General features: G+C 40.1%; 1 protein-coding gene across 5 annotated transcripts in view; it reads left to right on the forward strand.

Annotated features, from left to right (window-relative positions):
• Txndc16 (thioredoxin domain containing 16) overlaps positions 1 to 19,532 on the forward strand; it is an 89,023-nt gene that overhangs the window by 27,120 nt on the left and 42,371 nt on the right. For all 5 annotated transcript variants that reach the window (XM_052191729.1, XM_052191728.1, XM_052191726.1 and 2 more), the window contains exons 7-9: positions 3,338 to 3,459; positions 5,856 to 5,946; positions 16,359 to 16,509. In XM_052191729.1, coding sequence (XP_052047689.1) covers positions 3,338 to 3,459; positions 5,856 to 5,946; positions 16,359 to 16,509 — 364 coding nt within the window. The remainder of the gene's footprint in view (positions 1 to 3,337; positions 3,460 to 5,855; positions 5,947 to 16,358; positions 16,510 to 19,532) is intronic.

Genomic DNA, 19,532 nt, shown 5'->3' on the forward strand with positions numbered 1-19,532 from the left:
GTTTTACTGACAGCTGCTCAATTCTTTGTTGTCTGTTTTATCTGTGTGTTTGATTCTGATCAAGTCTCAGGAAGAGCATCACCAAAGGAAGATAAATCCTTTCCAGGGCAGAAAGCACCCTGAGTGTCCCAGCTTGTCTGACCCAGTCACCAGAGGGAGAAAATTCCAAGAGAGACTTTCTTCGTAACCTGTGTCCACAGCAGTTTTTCTCTTTGGAACCAAAGTGAGGAGTACAGACAGGCATATGGGATGCATCCTTGAGCTCCCTGGACATGCACATAATCTGGAACCTATTAAGGAATATAATAAAGCCAGGAAGCCACTGGGAAAAATCATAGAGATCATTAGATTATGAATGTCATTAGTTTTGGTTATTATTATCTCATGGATAATGACTGCATAATGAGCTTTGGGACATTAGGCAGTGTAACTTCTCTAAACCCCATAGTCTTGCCTTTAAAAAACAGGGTTAATGATAGTTCCCATCTTAAATGTTTGCCATGAAAATTAAACAAGACAGAGTGAGTGCATTACATGGGGTTCTTAGTTCAAACCCTGATCTGACTGAAACTGAAGGATTTGGAGTGGATAGAGGAAACCTCAGTTTCCCTAAAAGGGCTGGAGTACTGGACTTAATAGCCCAGAGTTATAGTTAGAATCAGGGCACAGCTAATGTGGGGAGGACTCTTGCATTGCTGCCACACAATGGACGCAAGTTTGCACTACCTTCATTGAGGTGCTCAGCAACAGTCTTTCACGACTGTCTTTGAAGCATTATTTCTGCCATCTCTCAAATAAGTCTAGTGTCAATGGTTGGTTGTACCACTTGCTCCTGATACAGATGCTCAAGCAGGTGATTCAATGTTAAATGGCCAAGCCTTGTAGTTGGGAGACTGGAAAAGCAAGTTTGGGAAATTATCAACATTTTTGTAGAAACTTGGGCTTCATTCACCATGACAAAATTCTAAGCTAAGGATTGACATGGGATTCTTGGAAGTGCACCGGATAGCACTCAGCTGACTGAAATCAGATTGTTAGCTTAAAGGTGTAGATCTGGGTTGCTCCTGCCCCATGATTAGCTAGCATCCTTTCCCCATTTGGCTTCCTATTTGTAAGAGTGGTCAGTGATGGCTGGGTGTGGTAGTAAATGCTTATAATGTAAACATTTGAGACTGAGGCAAGAGGATCTCTTCAGGTTTGAGGCCAGCCTAGGCTAACTAGAAAAAAGGCAATATTCTTTTTTCCCCCAGTCCCCCAAATAGTGGGTTAAAACATCAGAAAGTCCATCCATTACTGTCAGGAGTCCTGGATTTGAATCTCAGCTGTAGCAGCAACTGGTACAATGATCTAGAGCCACCCAACTTACTGTGTAGAGCTAACAGAGTGTTTCAATAATATTGTTGAGGATGTATATGAAGCATGCAAAATACCTAGCACAGTGAGTACTGCTTAGAAAACACTCTTAAACAAAACAAGAGGCTACCCTGGGAATTATAGATTAAGTTATTATATTTTACAAATCTTTAATAAATAGTTAAATATCTAAGCTAACATAATTTGGAATAGCACTTTCAGAGTGACTACCAAGTAAAAATATTCTTGTGATATAAGGCATTACTTACTTGACCTTTTCAGTAGCAGTTTCTCATGAACAAGTTCCCCAAGGCCATATGACACACAGTACTACAACACATTGGGTATAGAAGCAGATTTGATTTCATGTTAAACAGATTTGCAAAAATGTAAATCAGTGCCACTGTTTTTCTGAAAAAATCTTTGATAAAAAGTTATGCTAATATTCAGTGGTGTTCTTATTTTCTAAAAATAAGGATTTTTAAGTTTTCCTTTTCCATTTTGGCAACTATTGATAGGAGAACATATGTAAACAAATTGGACATAAGTAATTGTTAAGCTTGTAAGAGTCTTAATCCCAAAAGGTTGGAGAATAGCTGTCTAAGGGAAAGTGGGTTTTTTTTGTGTGTGTGAGAGAAAGTTATATTTGAATAACTAATTGTGAATATTTGAGTGAACCTCTACTTAAGTATGTGGGCCTGGAAAACCTTCCCCAAATCTTAAATATGTTACATACATAGAGATGAAATGAAAATTCTTCTTCATGGGAACAACTTACTTAGAAATAGACAACAAAAAATGAAGATCATTTGGTTGACAAAACAGTACTTGTTGGTAAGTCGGACATGTTGGTTCATGCATGAATCCATATTTGGGAGGCAGAGAGTGGTAGAAGGATTGCGGCAAACTCAAGGCTCAATTGGGCTTTTTAGAGAAGTAGGTTTGGACCAACCTAAACAACAGAGTAAGACCTTGTCTTCATAAGACAAAAGAAGAAACATGCCAAAAGAAGTTATGGTGAAGTAAAAAGGTTGCTGTTGTAGACAGGACAGCATCTGCTTTGTGTTCTATCCCTGTTCCCTTAATTCAGTAAATGTATTTATGAATAAGCTTTACAGTATTGTTTCCCTTCTCTTTTTCTTTCTGTGTGACCCAGGCTGACCTTGAACTCACGGTTCTCTTGCCACCGCTGGGGTTACAGATGAATGTGTCATGCCTGGCTCTGTCCAACCATTTGAATTTCCATTTCTGAGTGAAGCACCTGGCTGATGTTGTTAGTTCAATGTCTGATTACCTTCTAAGTTCTGTACTCTATTTTATACTTACTACAAGTACACTGATAAAATATTTGGGTTATTATATTAAGATGACAATGTCTAGTGTGAGTAAGGAGTTAACAAGAAAGTGGAATAGAGTATAGTATAGATAATTTCAGATTATAGTATATATCATGAAGGAATCAGATAATGAAATAAGGAGAAGCTACTACAGGTTTATTGACATGGGAACAGGGAACGCTTCTTTGAAATGATGGTAAAGGATCAGATGTATCAGATGGAGTAGAGGCAGAGCTCCCAACAGAGGCTCTGAGTTGTGCCTGCATTGTGTCAGACTGAGCACAGGCGGACACAGTGACATTAGCAAGGTAGATAATGTGTAGGTCATGAAAGGCATAGGGACTCTTGGAAAGAAGCCCGCAGCTGTGATGTGCAGATGGCTCATCTAGGTCCAAGCCTGAGAGACCTGTAAGGGATTAGAGTAGGATGTGAGAATGTAGTTTAGCTCTGCAGAGGTGATTGTGAGGAAGAATTTCTTACCAGTGTCCTGGTTGAGTTTTCAAGGAAGGACAATAACCTAGAGACCAGTTCTACTTCAGTGTGTTAGAACGATTGTACTCTTATTACTCAGCTTATTCAAAGGAGTTATTCTTAAAAAAAAAAAGTCCATAATAAACTTTTCACTATTTTGTCTTTGTTTATTTTAGTTCTCTGCTTTTTAATGAAGTAAAATATATTACCACCCTGGAAGACCTTCACAGCATAGAAAACTCTTTGAAAGGAAAATCAAATATGATATTTTCATATGTAGAAGCCATCGGAACACCAGGTATGGCAAGCTTGCTTGGTCCTGGCTGGGCTTATACTTGTGTGACTGCATTGAAGTGCTTCAGATGGCATAAAGTCTCTCTCCTGTTGTTCCTCCTGTCAGTTAGCAGCACAGTGGAGTGGTGCTCTAGAACCCAGTGGTCCAGGTTAGCCCTCCTGGCTCACTGGTTGCTGAGAGTGTGACTTAGACAAGTCACTTAACCTCCCTTTTCCAGTCTCTGCATGGGAAAACTTGTGGAGAGCCAAGGAAGCCTTGGGTGAATGTGTGAAGAGCAGATGCAGTCCTGAGTGTGGACAGGGCCATGTCCACGGCCTGGTGCCTTAGACCTGTGTGAGTGTGAAGCCTTCCTCCAGGCAATGCTTACCAGAAAATGGCAAAGCCTTCCTCTGGCCCAAGAGTGTTGACCATACTGAACCACTGTGACAAAAGCTAGCCTGTGGCTTCCTCCTCCCAGTGGACTGCAACCTGAGACTGCTTCCCAATACCTCTTTCCCATCTTTACCTCTTACTGCTTTGGTAGTAGGTGCACTCCAGCACTCCATCAGAGTGAACACAGCTGTGTGTGTGTGTGTGTGTGTGTGTGTGTGTGTGTGCGTGCACGTGCCTGCTTGTCTGTATGTTGGTGCATGTGTAGAGCTCAGAAGTTAGTATCAGAGTTCTCTTTGGTCATTCTCCATTTTATTTCTTTAAGCAAGATCTCTTGCTGCATCTGTAGCTTGCCAATTTGGCTAGTCTACCCTGCTTGCCCTGGAGGATTCCTGCCTTCTGAGCACTGGGCTTATAGTTCTGTCTGGCTTCTAAGTGTGTTCTGAGGAATCCAAACTCGGTTCTCATAATTGACTCCAAATGCTTTACTGTGCCATCTCCTTATCCAATTCTGTGTTTTTTATGAATTAAACTACATGTTGAAATTTTATTATTTATAGATATAGAGCTTCAGCATGTTGCAAAACATAATATCCGGAGCTGGAGACATGACTCAAAGGTTAAGAGCTCTGGCTACACCTCCAGAGGACCCATGTTAAATTTCCAGCACCCACATAGCAGCTCACAGTTGTCTATAACTCCAGTTCTAGAGGCTCCAACACCCTCTCACCAACAGGCATACATGAACACACATGAAATAAAAGTTAAAAAAAAACAAAACAAAATGTAATACCCTCATAAAATAGTACTCCAGGGCCTACAAGATGGCTTATTAGGTAAAGGTGTGCAATCTTTCCAATCTTAGGAACCTTCCTTCTCCCTCAATTCCCCCATGGGAGAAGCAAACCAACTCCCAGAAGTTGTCCTCTGACCTTCATGTTAGTTTTACCCCCAAAATAAAAACATTTAAAATTTAAAACATAGTACTAACAGCTTGCCCATTTATTTTACTTTTCAGGGTCTCCAGTTTTGTTTTCCCCAGTTTTTAGTTGTCATTAGTAAAAGACATGAGTTATAGCAAGACAGGGATTAATTCCTTGATATATATATATCAATATATATATATATATATATATATATATATATATATATATATATATATATTGGTTTTTGGAGACAGGGTTTCTCTGTATAGCTCTGACTGTCCTGGAACTCACTCTATAGACCAGGCTGGCCTCAAACTCAGAGATCTGCCTGCCTCTGCCTCCCAGAGTGCTGGGATTACAGGTTGATTTATATTTCATTGCCTCAATTTGACCACAGTGTTTGAAATAGATGGGAAGGAGTAAAGGCTTCCAGATAAACACTAAAAGAAATAATGAGTGAATTAGAAGCATTCTGTCTTGAGTAATGGAGATGGGGTAGAAAGTAGGGGAAATGATTTCCTTCCTTTCTTAATATGACTTGCTATATTGTCTCTTAAAAATTGGTTAAAAAGTGTATGTATAAATACAGAATATAGAATATGAAACTTGTAAATTCATAAATGCTTCCCACTAATAAAAAAAAATCACACACATGCATGATACAAGGATATTCAAGGATAACTGTTTTCTACTATCCCAGTTCCTTTATGAACTTGAATGAAATATACTTTAATTTTTTTAAAGGTTTATTTTTATTTATGTGTATATGTCTGTGTGAGAGTGCGCCATGTGTGAGCTGGGTGCCTGTGGAGGCTAGAAGAGGGCATTGCTTCCCTCAGCTAGAATTACAAGCTGCCCCATGGGGGTCTTCCCTCAGCTAGAATTACAAGCTGCCCCATGGGGGTCTTCCCTCAGCTAGAATTACAAGCTGCCCCATGGGGGTCCTCGGATATGGACTCAGGTCCTTGGGAAGAACAGTAAGGTTTCTGAACTACCAAACCATCTTTCCTTAAATGTAACAGGTAATAAAAGGGATAGGATGACGTTCAGGATGAAAGTTTGCATGGAGTCACATACTAATCTATTTCCCTGTTTCCTCTTCAGAGCATAGAGCAGTCATGGAAGCCGCTTTTGTGTATGGGACCTCATACCAGTTTGCCTTAACCACAGAAACTGCTCTTTTAGAAAATATTGGGTATGTATGAGAGACTCAGGTCAATGTTGTGATTTTCTGTTGTGGGTATGTTTCATGTTGCTTAGTCATCTTTTTTTTTTTTTTTTCACTGACACAACTTGGGGTTCTCTAAAGGAGTCACATACAGTTGTAAGCAAAAGGGAGCCTTGAATGCCTTTATTACCCTGTTGTAAGACACACTGCAATGGTAGTTTGGGGTGAACAGAGTCATTGTGGACAAGCTGTGTGATAGTGTCTGTTGGCTGCAGGAGAGATCTTAGGAACAGACCTGTAGTGGTCACATGGCATAAAGTAACAGTTTTGGAATTAGCCTCCAGAGAGTCTTTTGAGGGTTCGAAAGTCATTTTGTCATAATAGTTATAAATGCATTTAAGTAGCTTTTGAATAGAATGTGGATAATTTTTTCTCTAATTCCTAATTTATAGGTCTACCTAGAAGTTCACTTTTCAGTGCATTTGGTTGGTGGAGAGTCAATCTAGGATAAATATTTTTCCTTTAGTACTCATGATCATGAGTAACCAATGAAATTTAATTTATTTTTTTCTACTTTTTAATTAGACATGTTCTTTATTTACATTTCAAATGTTCCCTTTCCTGGATTCTCCCCCCCCCCCCCCCCCCCCCCCCCCGCCAAAGTCCCATAAGCCATCTCCCCTCCCCCTGTTCCCCAGTCAACCTTCTTCTGCTTCCCTGTCCTGATATTCCTGGTATTCCCCTATACTGCGGCATCGAGCCTTTCCAGGACCAAGGGCCTCTCCTCCCTTTGGTGTCTAACAAGGCCATCCTCTGCTACCTATGTGTCTGGAGCCATGGCTACCTCCATGTGTACTCTTTGGTTGATGGTTTTGTCCCTGGGAGCTCTGGGGGTACTGGGTGGCTCATATTGTTGTTCCTCCTATGGTGCTGCAAACTCCTTTAGCTCTTTGAGTCTTTTCTCTAGCTCCTCCATTGGGGACCCTGTGCTCAGTTCAGTGACTGGCTGAGAGTGACCCCCTCTGTATTTGTCATGCACTAGCAGAGCCTCCCAGGTAACAGCTATATCCAGCTCCGGTCAGCAAGCACTTGTGGACATCCACAATGGGGTCTGGGTTTTGTAGCTGTATATGGGATGGATCTTTAGGTGGGGCAGTCTCTGGATGGTCTTTCCCTCAGAATCTGCTCTACTCTTTGTATCTCCTTTTGTGGATATTTTGTTCTCCCTTCTAAGGACTAGAGTATCCATACTTTGTTCTTCCTTCTTCTTGAGCTTCATTTGATATGAGACACATTTGATTCAATTGTGTCTTGGGTATTCCAAACTTCTGGGCTCATATTTACTTATCAGTGAGTGCATACCATGTGTGTTCTTTTGTGATTGGGTTACCTCACTCAGGATAATATTTTTCTAATTCCATCTATTTGCTTAAGAATTTCATAAATTCATTGTTTTTAATAGCTGAGTAGTATTCCATTGTGTAAATGTACCACATTTTCTGTATCCATTCTTCTGTTGAGGGACATCTGGGTTCTTCCAACTTCTGGCTATTATAAATAAGGCTGCTCTGAATGTAGTGGAGCATGTGCCCTAATTACATGCTGGAGAATCCTCTGGGTATATGCCCAGGAGTGGTATAGCAGCGTCCTCTGGTAGTATTATGCCCAATTATCTGAGGAACAGCCAAATTGATTTCCAGAGTAGTTGTACCAGCTTGCAGTCCCACCATCAGTGTCCTTTGCCTTACAGAAACTGCAATTTTATGAGGTCCCATTTGTCAATTCTTGATCTTCGAGCATAAGCTATTGGTGTTCTGTTCAGGAACTTTTCCCCTGTGCCCATGTGCTCCAGACTCTTCTCTGCTTTCTTTTCTATTAGTTTCAGTGTATCTGTTTTTATGTGGTAACCAATGAAATTTAACAATGAAATATAGCTTCAAAATTCTCTCCAAGAAAATTAATCCAAAGCATGACTTTTGTGGCTGTGCCAAATTTTCTCATGTGACTGCCTGGCTGATCTCTTGGGACATCATAACTGTTATTATTCCACACACAATTGTTCAAAGGACAGAGATCTTTTACTTCTGTAGGTTTTAGGCCAATTACTGGAAAAAACAAAGACATGTCCTTACAAGTTTGCATTGGGAACTGAAAAGTGTTGGTGCTAGAGTGAAGATCTGTGCTCCTGCTGTTCTCCAAGGATTCTCCATGATGTTTTCAGCCCATTATTGAACTTTTCTTGTTTTCTGTGACATAGACTTCTAAACTTCTAGTAGCAATAGACCCTTGTTGGGTCTCTGTGAACAGTAAAGGATACATGATTAAAGTAGCTTTCCAGCTTTACCTCAGAGACTTTGATATGACCTACACCCCCACCAGTGTATCCAGTGCTCAGCTCTTTGCTTTCAGCAGTGGTCAGCAAGCAGTCCAGACTCACCCCTCGGGAAACTCTGCACTTTCTTTAGTCTTAGCTATATACTGGTTGCTTCCCACAAAGATTTTATGCTTCCCTTTGTGTGTGAGCTCTGTGATCTTCTCTTTCTTTTCCTTCCTTATTCCCACCTTGAGGCAGAATGAAATATTTCTTTGTTCTTTGTACCTTTAGATTATAGTTTATAAACTTTGTTTTAATATTACCCTTATACGATTCCTGTGGCACAGAGCTTAGGCTTCAGTCCTGAGGCCTCTGGCGGTAGCCCTCAGACCTCTCCGCTTCTGGATCCAGATCAGCCTGAGCAGCAACACCACATCTCCAGGTCCTGAAAGAGGCAAGTGGGGCTTCCGGGCGGCCAACAGGGAGAAGTCTGTGTGCTCCGGTGAATCCAGCGGGCCCCAGCAGGAGCCTTCAGGCGCCTGCTTTGGGATCTGAACACCTTGGGCCACAGCACTCCATCTCCAGGAAGTGCAGGAGACCTGGTGTGCACCCAGAGGCAGTCTGGGAGCTCACAGCACAGCTCATTCCTGTGGCACAGAGCTTAGGCTTCAGTCCTGAGGCTTCTGGCAGTAGCCTTCAGACCTCTCCGCTTCCGGATCCAGATCAGCCTGGGAAGCAACACCACATCTCCAGGTCCTGAAAGAGGCAAGAGGGGCTTCCAGGCGGCCAGCGGGGAGAAGTTGGTGTGCTCCAGTGAATCCAGGGGACCCCAGCAGGAGCCTTCACGTGTCTGCTTCGGGGTCTGAACAGCCTGGGCAACAGCACCCTGTCTCCAGGCAGTGCAGGAGGTCAGCTGTGCACCAGAGGCTACCTGGGAAGGGGCAGCTTATACTGGTGAGTCCAGCATTGACAAGACCAACTAACACCAGTGAGAACTAGATGGCAAAAGGCAAACGCAGGAACGTCACTAACAGAAATCAAGGCAATATGGCAACATCTGAACCCAATTCTCCTTTACCAGCATGTCCTGAATACCTGATCACACCAGTAAAACAAGATTTGGATTTAAAATCACTGGTCATGATGCTGGTACAGGAACACATGAAGGACATACTTAAAGAAATTCAGGAGAAAACGGATCAAAAGTTAGAAGCCCTTGCAAGGGAAACACAAAAATCATTGAAAGAAATCCAGGAGAATACAAAAGCCAATAATGAGGAAACACAAAAAACACTTAAAGAAATACAGGAGAACTTTGGTCAACAGGCTGAGGTCATGAAAGAGGAAACACAAAAATCTCTTAAAGAATTACAGGAAAGCACAAACAAGCAAGTGAAGGAGCTAAGCAAAACCATCCAGGATCTAAAATCAGAAGTAGAAACAACTAAGAAAACTCAAAGGGAGACAACTTTGGAGATAGAAAGCCTTGGGAAGAAATCAGGGGACAGAGATGCAAATATCAACAACAGAATACAAGAGATAGAAGAAAGAATCTCAGATGCTGAAGATTCCATAGAAACCATGGACTCAACAGTTAAAGAAAATGCAAAATGCAAAAAGCTTGTAACCCAAAATATCCAGGAAATCCAGGACACAATGAGAAGACCAAACCTAAGGATTATAGGCATAGATGAGAGTGAAGATTTACAACTTAAAGGGCCAGCAAATATCTTCAATAAAATTATGGAAGAAAACTTCCCTAACCTAAAGAGAGAGATGCCCATGAATATACAAGAAGCCTACAGAACTGCAAACAGACTAGACCAGAACAGAAATACTTCCCGTCACATAATAATCAAAACACCAAATGCACTAAACAAAGAAAGAATATTAAAGGCAGTAAGAGAAAAAGGCCAAGTAACATATAAAGGAAGACCTATCAGAATCACAGCAGACTTTTCACCTGAGACTATGAAGGCTAGAAGATCCTGGGCTGATCTTATGCAGACTCTAAGAGAACACAAATGCCAGCCAAAACTACTATATCCAGCAAAACTCTCAATCACCATAGATGGAGAAACTAAGATATTCCATGACAAAACCAAGTTTACCCAATATCTATCCACAAACCCAGCCCTACAAAGGATAATAGGAGGAAAACACCAATACAAGGAGGGAAACTTCACCCTGGAAAAAGCAAGATAGTAACCTTTCACCAAACCCAAAAAAGTTAACCAATCAAATTTAAAAAATAACGTCAAAAATGACAGGAAGTAACAATCACTATTCCTTAATATCTCTTAACATCAATGGACTCAATGCCCCAATAAAAAGACATAGACTAACTGACTGGATACGTAAACAGGACCCTACATTTTGCTGCTTACAGGAAACACACCTAAGGGTCAAAGACAAACACTACCTTAGAGTAAAAGGCTGGACGACAATTTTACAAGCAAATGGTCTCAGGAAACAAGCTGGAGTAGCCATTTTAATATCAGACAAAATTGACTTTCAACCCAAAGTCATCAAAAGAGACTCTGAGGGACACTTGCTGGTCAAAGGAAAAATACAACAAGAAGAACTCTCAATCCTGAACATCTATGCTCCAAATGCAAGGGCACCCTCTTTCGTAAAAGAAACTTTATTAAAGCTCAAAGCACACATTGCACCTAACACAATAATTGTGGGTAACTTTAACACTGCACTTTCCTCAATGGACCGATCAGGAAAACAGAAACTAACCAGGGACGTAATGAAACTAATTGAAGCTTTGGACCAATTAGATTTAACAGATATATATAGAACATTCTATCCTAAAGCAAAAGAATATACCTTTTTCTCAGCACCTCATGGTACCTTCTCCAAAATCGACCATATAATTGGCCACAAGACAGACCTCAACAAATATAAGAAGATCGAACTAATCCCATGCCTCCTATCAGATCACTATGGAGTAAAAGTGGTTTTCAATAGCAACAAAAACAACAGAAAACCCACATACACGTGGAAATTGAACAATATTCTACTCAATGATACCTTGGTCAAGGAAGAAATAAAGAAAGAAATTAAAGACTTTTTAGAACACAATGAAAATGAAGACACAACATACCCAAATCTATGGGACACAATGAAAGCAGTGCTAAGAGGAAAACTCATGGCCCTGAGTGCCTCCAAAAAGAAAATGGAGAGAGCATACATTACCAGCTTAATGACACACCTGAAAGCCCTGGAACAAAAAGAAGCTATTTCACCCAGGAGGAGTAGAAGGCAGGAAATCATCAAACTCAGGGCTGAAATCAATCAAGTAGAAACAAAGAGAACCATGCAAAGAATCAACAAAACCAGGAGCTGGTTCTTTGAGAAAATCAACAAGATAGATAAAGCCTTAGCCAGACTGACCAAAGGGCACAGAGAAAGTATCCAATTTAACAAACTTAGAAATGAAAAGGGAGATATAACAATGGAAACTGAGGAAATCCAAAAAATCATCAGATCTTACTACAAGAGACTGTACTCAACACAACTGGAGAATCTGGAGGAAATGGACAATTTCCTTGACAGATACCAAATACCAAAATTAAATCAGGACCAAATAGATCATCTAAACAGTCCCATAACGCCTAAAGAAATAGAAGGAGTCATAGAAAGTCTTCCAACCAAAAAAAGCACAGGACCAGATGGTTTCAGTGCAGAATTCTATCAGACCTTCAAAGAAGAGTTAACACCAATACTCTTCAAATTATTCCACAAAATAGAAACAGAAGGAACACTACCCAATTCCTTTTATGAAGCCACAATTACGCTGATACCAAAACCACACAAAGATCCAACAAAGAGAACTTCAGACCAATTTCCCTTATGAACATCGATGCAAAAATACTCAATAAAATTCTTGCCAACCGAATCCAAGAACGCATCAAAACGATCATTCACCATGATCAAGTAGGCTTCATCCCGGGAATGCAGGGTTGGTTCAATATACGGAAATCCATCAATGCAATCCACTACATAAACAAAGAAAAAAACCACATGGTCATTTCATTGGATGCTGAAAAAGCATTTGACAAAATTCAGCATCCTTTCATGCTTAAAGTCTTGGAAAGAACAGGAATTCAAGGCCCATACCTAAACATAGTAAAAGCAATATACAGCAAACCAGTAGCCAGCATCAAACTAAATGGAGAGAAACTTGAAGCAATCCCTCTAAAAACAGGGACTAGACAGGGCTGCCCCCTTTCTCCTTATCTTTTCAATATTGTACTTGAGGCACTAGCTCGGGCAATTAGACAACATAAGGTCAAAGGGATACAAATTGGAAAGGAAGAAGTCAAACTATCATTATTTGCAGATGACATGATAGTCTACCTAAGTGACCCAAAAAACTCCACTAGAGAACTCCTACAGCTGATAAACAACTTCAGCAAAGTGGCAGGTTATAAAATCAACTCAAGCAAATCAGTGGCCTTCCTATACTCAAAGGATAAGCAGGCTGAGAAAGAAATTAGGGAAATGACCCCTTCACAATAGCCACAAACAGTATAAAGTATCTTGGGGTGACTCTTACCAAACATGTGAAAGATCTGTATGACAAGAACTTCAAGACTCTGAAGAAGGAAATGGAAGAAGACCTCAAAAAATGGGAAAACCTCCCATGCTCATGGATTGGTAGAATCAACATAGTTAAAATGGCCATTTTGCCAAAAGTAATCTACAGATTCAATGCAATACCCATCAAAATCCCAACTCAATTCTTCACAGAGTTAGAAAGAGCAATTCTCAAATTCATCTTAATAACAAAAAACCCAGGATAGCTAAAACTATTCTCAGCAACAAAAGAAAGTCTGGGGGAATCAGTATCCCTGACCTCAAGCAATACTACAGAGCAATAGTGTTAAAAACTGCATGGTATTGGTACAGTGACAGACAGGAGGATCAGTGGAACAGGATTGAAGATCCAGAAATGAACCCACACACCCGTGGCCACTTGATCCTGGACAAAGGGGCTTAAAATATCCAATGGAAAAAAGATAGCCTTTTCAACAAATGGTGCTGGTTCAACTGGAGGTCAGCATGCAGAAGAATGCGAATTGATCCATCCTTGTCTCCTTGTACTAAGCTCAAATCCAAATGGATCAAGGACCTCCACATAAAGCCAGACACTCTGAAGCTAATAGAAAAGAAACTGGGGAAGACCCTTGAGGACATCGGTACAGGGAGAAAGTTTATGAACAGAACAGCAATAGCGTATGCTCTAAGAGCAAGAATTGACAAATGGGACCTCATAAAATTACAGAGTTTCTGTAAGGTAAAGGACACCATCAAAAGGACAAATCGGCAACCAACAAATTGGGAAAAGATCTTCACCAATCCTACATCAGATAGAGGGCTAATATCCAATATATATAAAGCACTCAAGAAGTTAGACTCCAGAAAACCAAACAACCCTATTAAAAAATGGGGTACAGAGTTAAACAAAGAATTCTAACCTGAAGAACTTCGGATGGCAGAGAAGCATCTTACAAAATGCTCAACTTCATTAGTCATTAGGGAAATGAAAATCAAAACAACCCTGAGATTTCACCTTACACCAGTCAGAATGGCTAAGATTAAAAATTTAGGAGACAGCAGGTGTTGGAGAGGGTGTGGAGAAAGAGGAACACTCCTCCACTGCTGGTGGGGTTGCAAATTGGTACAACCACTCTGGAAATCATTCTGGCGGTTCCTCCAAAAACTGGGCACCTCACTTCCAGAAGATCCTGCTATACCACTCCTGGGCATATACCCAGAGGATTCCCCACCATGTAATAAGGATACATGCTCTACTATGTTCATAGCAGTCCTATTTATAATTGCCAGATGCTGGAAAGAACCCAGCTATCCCTCAACAGAAGAGTGGATGCAAAAATGTGGTATATCTACACAATGGAGTACTATTCAGCCATTAGAAACAATGAATTAATGAAATTCTTAGGCAAATGGATGGAGCTAGAGAACATCATACTAAGTGAGGTAACCCAGACTCAAAAGGTGAATCATGGTATGCACTCACTAATAAGTGGATATTAACCTAGAAAACTGGAATACCCAAAATATCATCTACACATCAAATGAGGTACAAGAAGAAAGGAAGAATGGCCCCTTGTTCTGGAAAGACTCAGTGAAGCAGTATTCAGCAAAACCAGAACGGGGAAGTGGTAAGGGGTGGGTGGGAGGACAGGGGGAGAGAAGGGGGCTTACAGGACTTTCGGGGAGTGGCGGGGGCTAGGAAAGGGGAAATCATTTGAAATGTAAATAAAAAATATATCGAATAAAAAAAAAGAAAAAAATGAAAAAAATATTACCCTTATACATCTCTTTTGGCTTAAGCACTTAAAGGATTTCAGTAGTCATATTAGTCTTTATTGTTTGATATAAAGCTTTTAACTTATTTTTGATATTGAATTTAATTACAATTCTTCCTTTTCTGTCTTCCCTTTAAGCCTTCCCACATACCTCTCTCCCCTTCAAATTTATGTCTGCCTTTTTTACTGTTATTACATGCATGTATGTATTTGTGTATGCATATATATTTCTAAAGATTGCTTGTTTATTCCATATAATGATACTTGTATGCATGTTTTTGGGGTTGACCATTTGGCACTGAACAACCTTTTAGTGTGCACTTGCTGTGAGGACCCCCTCTTCCACTCCCAGTTCTCCTCAGTTGCCTATAATAGTTCTTTGTGTGGGGTTGAGGCCTCACGGGATTTTCTTCATCCATTTTGGCACACTCTATTGGTCATCCTTGCACAGCTCACATTTATGCAGTCATGTTGGTGAGACTTTACATGTGTAGCTTCTGATAAACTAGGAGACATAGTCTCATAGCATCTTTCCTGATCCTCTGGTCTGTGCATACAATCTTTTGTCTCCTCTTCCATAATGTTTGTTGAGCCTTAGGTGTGGGAGGTTTGGTAGGTTGGGGCTGGACTCAACAACTCTGCATTTGATTGGTTGTGGTTTTCTGCCAGGATCTCTTGTCTGTTGCAAAGAGAAGCTTCCTTGATGAAGGATGGAGATTTCTTTATGAAGGATGTGGGTATAAGGACAAATGTTTATAGCTTGTTGTTAGGGATTATACTTGCTTAGGAAATTAGGAGTTGTAGATTCTCTTCCAATAATTATGATTCCACTAGCACTGAGTAGGAAACTAGGTATCTAGAACTAAGCGTGGTCTTTTTGTTGAATGGGTCTTAGATTCAATTACAGAGGGGTTGGTTATTGCCAAGGTATGTGTGCCACAGTTAGGGTTATACTTTTAAATGCTGGTCGTTGTTTGATGTAACATAGGCATCATAGCTGGACAGGATTGTTTCTCTGATCACTGACTCTATTGGAAATCATATTGTAACTAATAGAAGTAGAACTAGCTTGGTCTGTGTGTTTTAATCCTGTAATTCTAGATTTAAAAAATTATTAACTTATTTGTGTATTTATAAAAAAGAAATTAGTTACTGTTTAGTTGTTCCTGTTATTTTAAAAATAAAGTAGTGTAGTATTTTACAAAGCTCTATTAATACTACATGAAGATTTAAAAAAATGCTGTTTAAATTTTGACAAAACTTATCTTCACTGTAGATTTCATTTCTTGTATTGAAATAATACCACAACTAAAATTATAAACTGTATTTGTCCAGTTTTGTAATTTTTCAGATACAAATTCAAAGACTCCCACAACTATCATATGGCTTCCATCTTAAGGCATAGTTTAACTAAAGTTTATTCAACAGATTTAGGTTAAATTAAACTTAGAAAATTTGTATTATAAAGCTTTATTTAGAATAGGTACAGAGAAGCAACTGTATTTAAAGACAGTCTCATCTGTGACTGTCTTATTGAAACCTATAACCTAACGTAGACAATGTGTAAGAGTTTGAGGGGTTTGGTTCAGATATTAAGGCTAGTTTTCTTAAATACTTTCAGTCTTCTTTCAACTTTCACCAAGTTGATTTTATTTTTAAAGTTAACTTTTAGGTTTCTATTAAATTCAGTGCATTAGAGATATTCAAAAGTATATTTTTTTGGATTGTAAGGGGATCACACAGAATCTCGTTAATTGCCTTGTCCTGGTTTACACTCGCAGCTCTGAGAATATAGAACATGCACATCTCTATTTTTTTCATTGCAAACTGGTCTTGGATTTGACTGAGCATTGCAGACGAACACTAATGGAACAACCATTGACCACACTGAATATTCACTTATTTGTGAAGACCATGAACGCACCTCTGTTGGTATGTGTTTCTCTTTACTGCAACAGATATTCACATGTGAGAGATAGTAAGTTTTGATTCACAGATGAGTGCTTATATTGGTGACTATTTTGATCTCTTTTTCCTTGGACACATTGCTTTCACCGCATTGAACAAGTACTTATTAAACGTGTAATATAAATTGTTTTTTAAATAGTGGTTTTATGTTTTGATTTATTGCATCAAATCACCTAAATATAACACACAAGTGATAATACTGTGTCATAGTTATAGTGAGTGCAGATACTTGCGAGTGCTCAGTGTTTTTGGATATTTTAGACATTGTTCGAAAAGTTGGTAGCTATTACAATCATAGTCTTCTATGGCTCGCTGGGGGGCTGTACGATGGTACAACCACTTTGGAAATCAGTCTGGCGGTTCCTCAGAAAACTAGACATGACACTTCCGGAGGACCCTGCTATACCTCTCCTGGGCATATACCCAAAGGATTCCCCGGCATGCAATAAAGACACATGCTCCATTATGTTCATAGCAGCCCTATTTATAATAGCCAGAAGCTGGAAAGAACCCAGATGTCCCTCAAGGAGGAATAGATACAGAAAATGTGGTATATTTACACGATGGAGTACTATTCAGCCATTAGAAACAATGAATTCACAAAAGTTTTAGGCAAATGGTTTGATCTGGAAAATATCATCCTAAGTGAGGTAACCCAATCACAAAAGAATACACATGGAATGCAATTATCTCTAATAAGTGGATATTAATTAGCCCAGAAGCTCTGAATACCCAAGGCACAAAGCGCATAACAAATGACTCCTATAAAGAAGTATGGAGAGGGTCCTGATCCTGGAAAGGATTGATCTAACATTGGAGGGGAATATAAGGACAGAGAAAAAGGAGGGAGGTGATTGGAGAACGGATGGAGAGAAGAAGGTTTATGGGACATATGGGGAGGGGGCTCTGGGCAAGGGGAAATCATTTGGAATGTAAACAAAGAATATAGAAAATAAAAGTATTTAGGGGGAAAAAAAAGAGTCCTAGAGACATTCCATGATGGTGGTCAGCATTTTCTTTGAAATGTTAGAGGCTCGTCTTAAGTTTGTGAAAACCCTTCACTACATTTTTCTCACATGATACATCTTTTTTTAAAAAATTAGATGTATTCTTTATTTTCATTTCAAGTATTGTCCCCTTTCCTGGTCCCCCCCCCCAGAAAACCCCCTGATCCCTGACCCATCCCCCCTCTCCCTGCTCACCAATCCACCTACTCCCGCTTCCCTGTCCTTACTGGCATTCCCCTACACTGGGGCATCTACCCTTCTCAGGACCAAGGGCCTCTTCTCCCTTTGATGTCCAACAAGGCCATCCTCTGCTATATATGAATCTACAGCCATGGGTCCCTCCATGGATACTCTTGGTTGGTTGTTTAGTCCCTGGGAGCTTTGGGGGTACTCGGTGGTTCAAATTGTTGTTCCTCCTATGGCTCTGCAAACCCCTTCAGCTCCTTGGGTCCTTTATCTAGATCCTCCATGGGGACCCTGTGCCCAGTTCAATGGTTGGCTGAGAGCGTCCCCCTCTGTATTTGTCAGGCAGTATCAGAGCCTGTCAGGAGACAGCTATATCAGGCTCCTGTCAGCAAGCACTTGTTAGCATCCACAATAGTGTCTGGAATTGGTAACTGTATATGGGATGGATCCGTAGGTGGGGCAGTCTCTGGATGGTCTTTTCCTTTGTCTCTACTCCACATTTTATCTCTGTATCTCATCCTGTGAGTATTTTGTTCCCCCTTCTAAGAAGGACTGGTGTATCCATACTTTGTTTTTCCTTCTTCTTGAGCTTGTTCTGTGAATTGTATCTTGTGTACTCCAAGCTTTTAGGCTAATATCCACTTATCAGTGAGTGCATACCATGTGTGTTCTTTTGTGACCTCACTCAGGATGATATTTTCTAATTCCATCCATTTGCCTAAGAATTTCATGAATTCATTGTTTTTAATAGCTGAGTAGTATTCCATTGTGTAAATATACCACATTTTCTGTATCTATTTCTCTGTTGAGGGACATATGGATTCTTTTCAGCTTTTGGCTATTATAAATAAGACTGCTATGAACATAGTGGAGTATGTGTCCTTATTACATGCTGGAGCATCTTCTGGGCATATTCCCGGGAATGGTATAGCAGGGACCTCTGGTACTACTATGTCTAATTTTCTGAGGAACTGCCAAATTGATTTTTAGAGTGGTTGTACCAGCTTGCAATCCCACCATCAGTGGAGGAGTGTTCCTCTTTCTCCACATCCTCTCTAACACCTTCTGTTCCCTAGTTTTGGATCTTAGCCATTCTGACTGGTGTGAGGTGAAATCTCAGAGTTATTTTGATTTGCAATTTCCTGATGACTAAGAATGTTGAATATTTCTTTAGGTGCTTCTAAGCCATTTGACATTCCTCATTTGAAAATTCTTTGTTTAGCTCTGTACCCCATAGGGTTATTTGGCTCTCTGGAGTCTAACTTCTTGAATTCTTTGTATATATTGGATATCAGCTCTCTGTCGGATGTAGGGTTGGTGAAGATCTTTTCCCAATTTGTTGGTTGCTGTTTTGTCCTGTTGACAGTGTCCTCTGCTTTACAGAAACTTTGTAATTTCATGAGGTCCCATTTGTCAATTCTTGATCTTTGAGCATAAACTATTGGTGTTCTGTTCAGGAACTTTTCCCCTGTGCCCATGTCCTCAAGAGTCTTCCCCAGTTTCTTTCCTGTTAGTTTCAGTGTGTTTGGTTTTATGAGGCGGTCCTTGATCCATTTAGAGTTGAGCTTAGCACAAGGAGATAAGAATGGATTAATTTGCATTCTTCTACTTGCTAACAGCCAGCACCATTTGTTGAAAAGGCTATCTTTTTTCCACTGGGTGGTTTTAGCTCCTTTGTCAAAGATCAAGTAATCATAGGTGTGAAGGTTCATTTCTGGGTCTTTAATTCTGTTCCATTGATCTTCCTGCCTGTCACTGTACCAATACCATGCCGTTTTTTGTTGTTTGTTTGTT

Source organism: Apodemus sylvaticus, chromosome 8 (genome assembly GCF_947179515.1).
Source record: "Apodemus sylvaticus chromosome 8, mApoSyl1.1, whole genome shotgun sequence".
NCBI lineage: Eukaryota > Metazoa > Chordata > Mammalia > Rodentia > Muridae > Apodemus > Apodemus sylvaticus.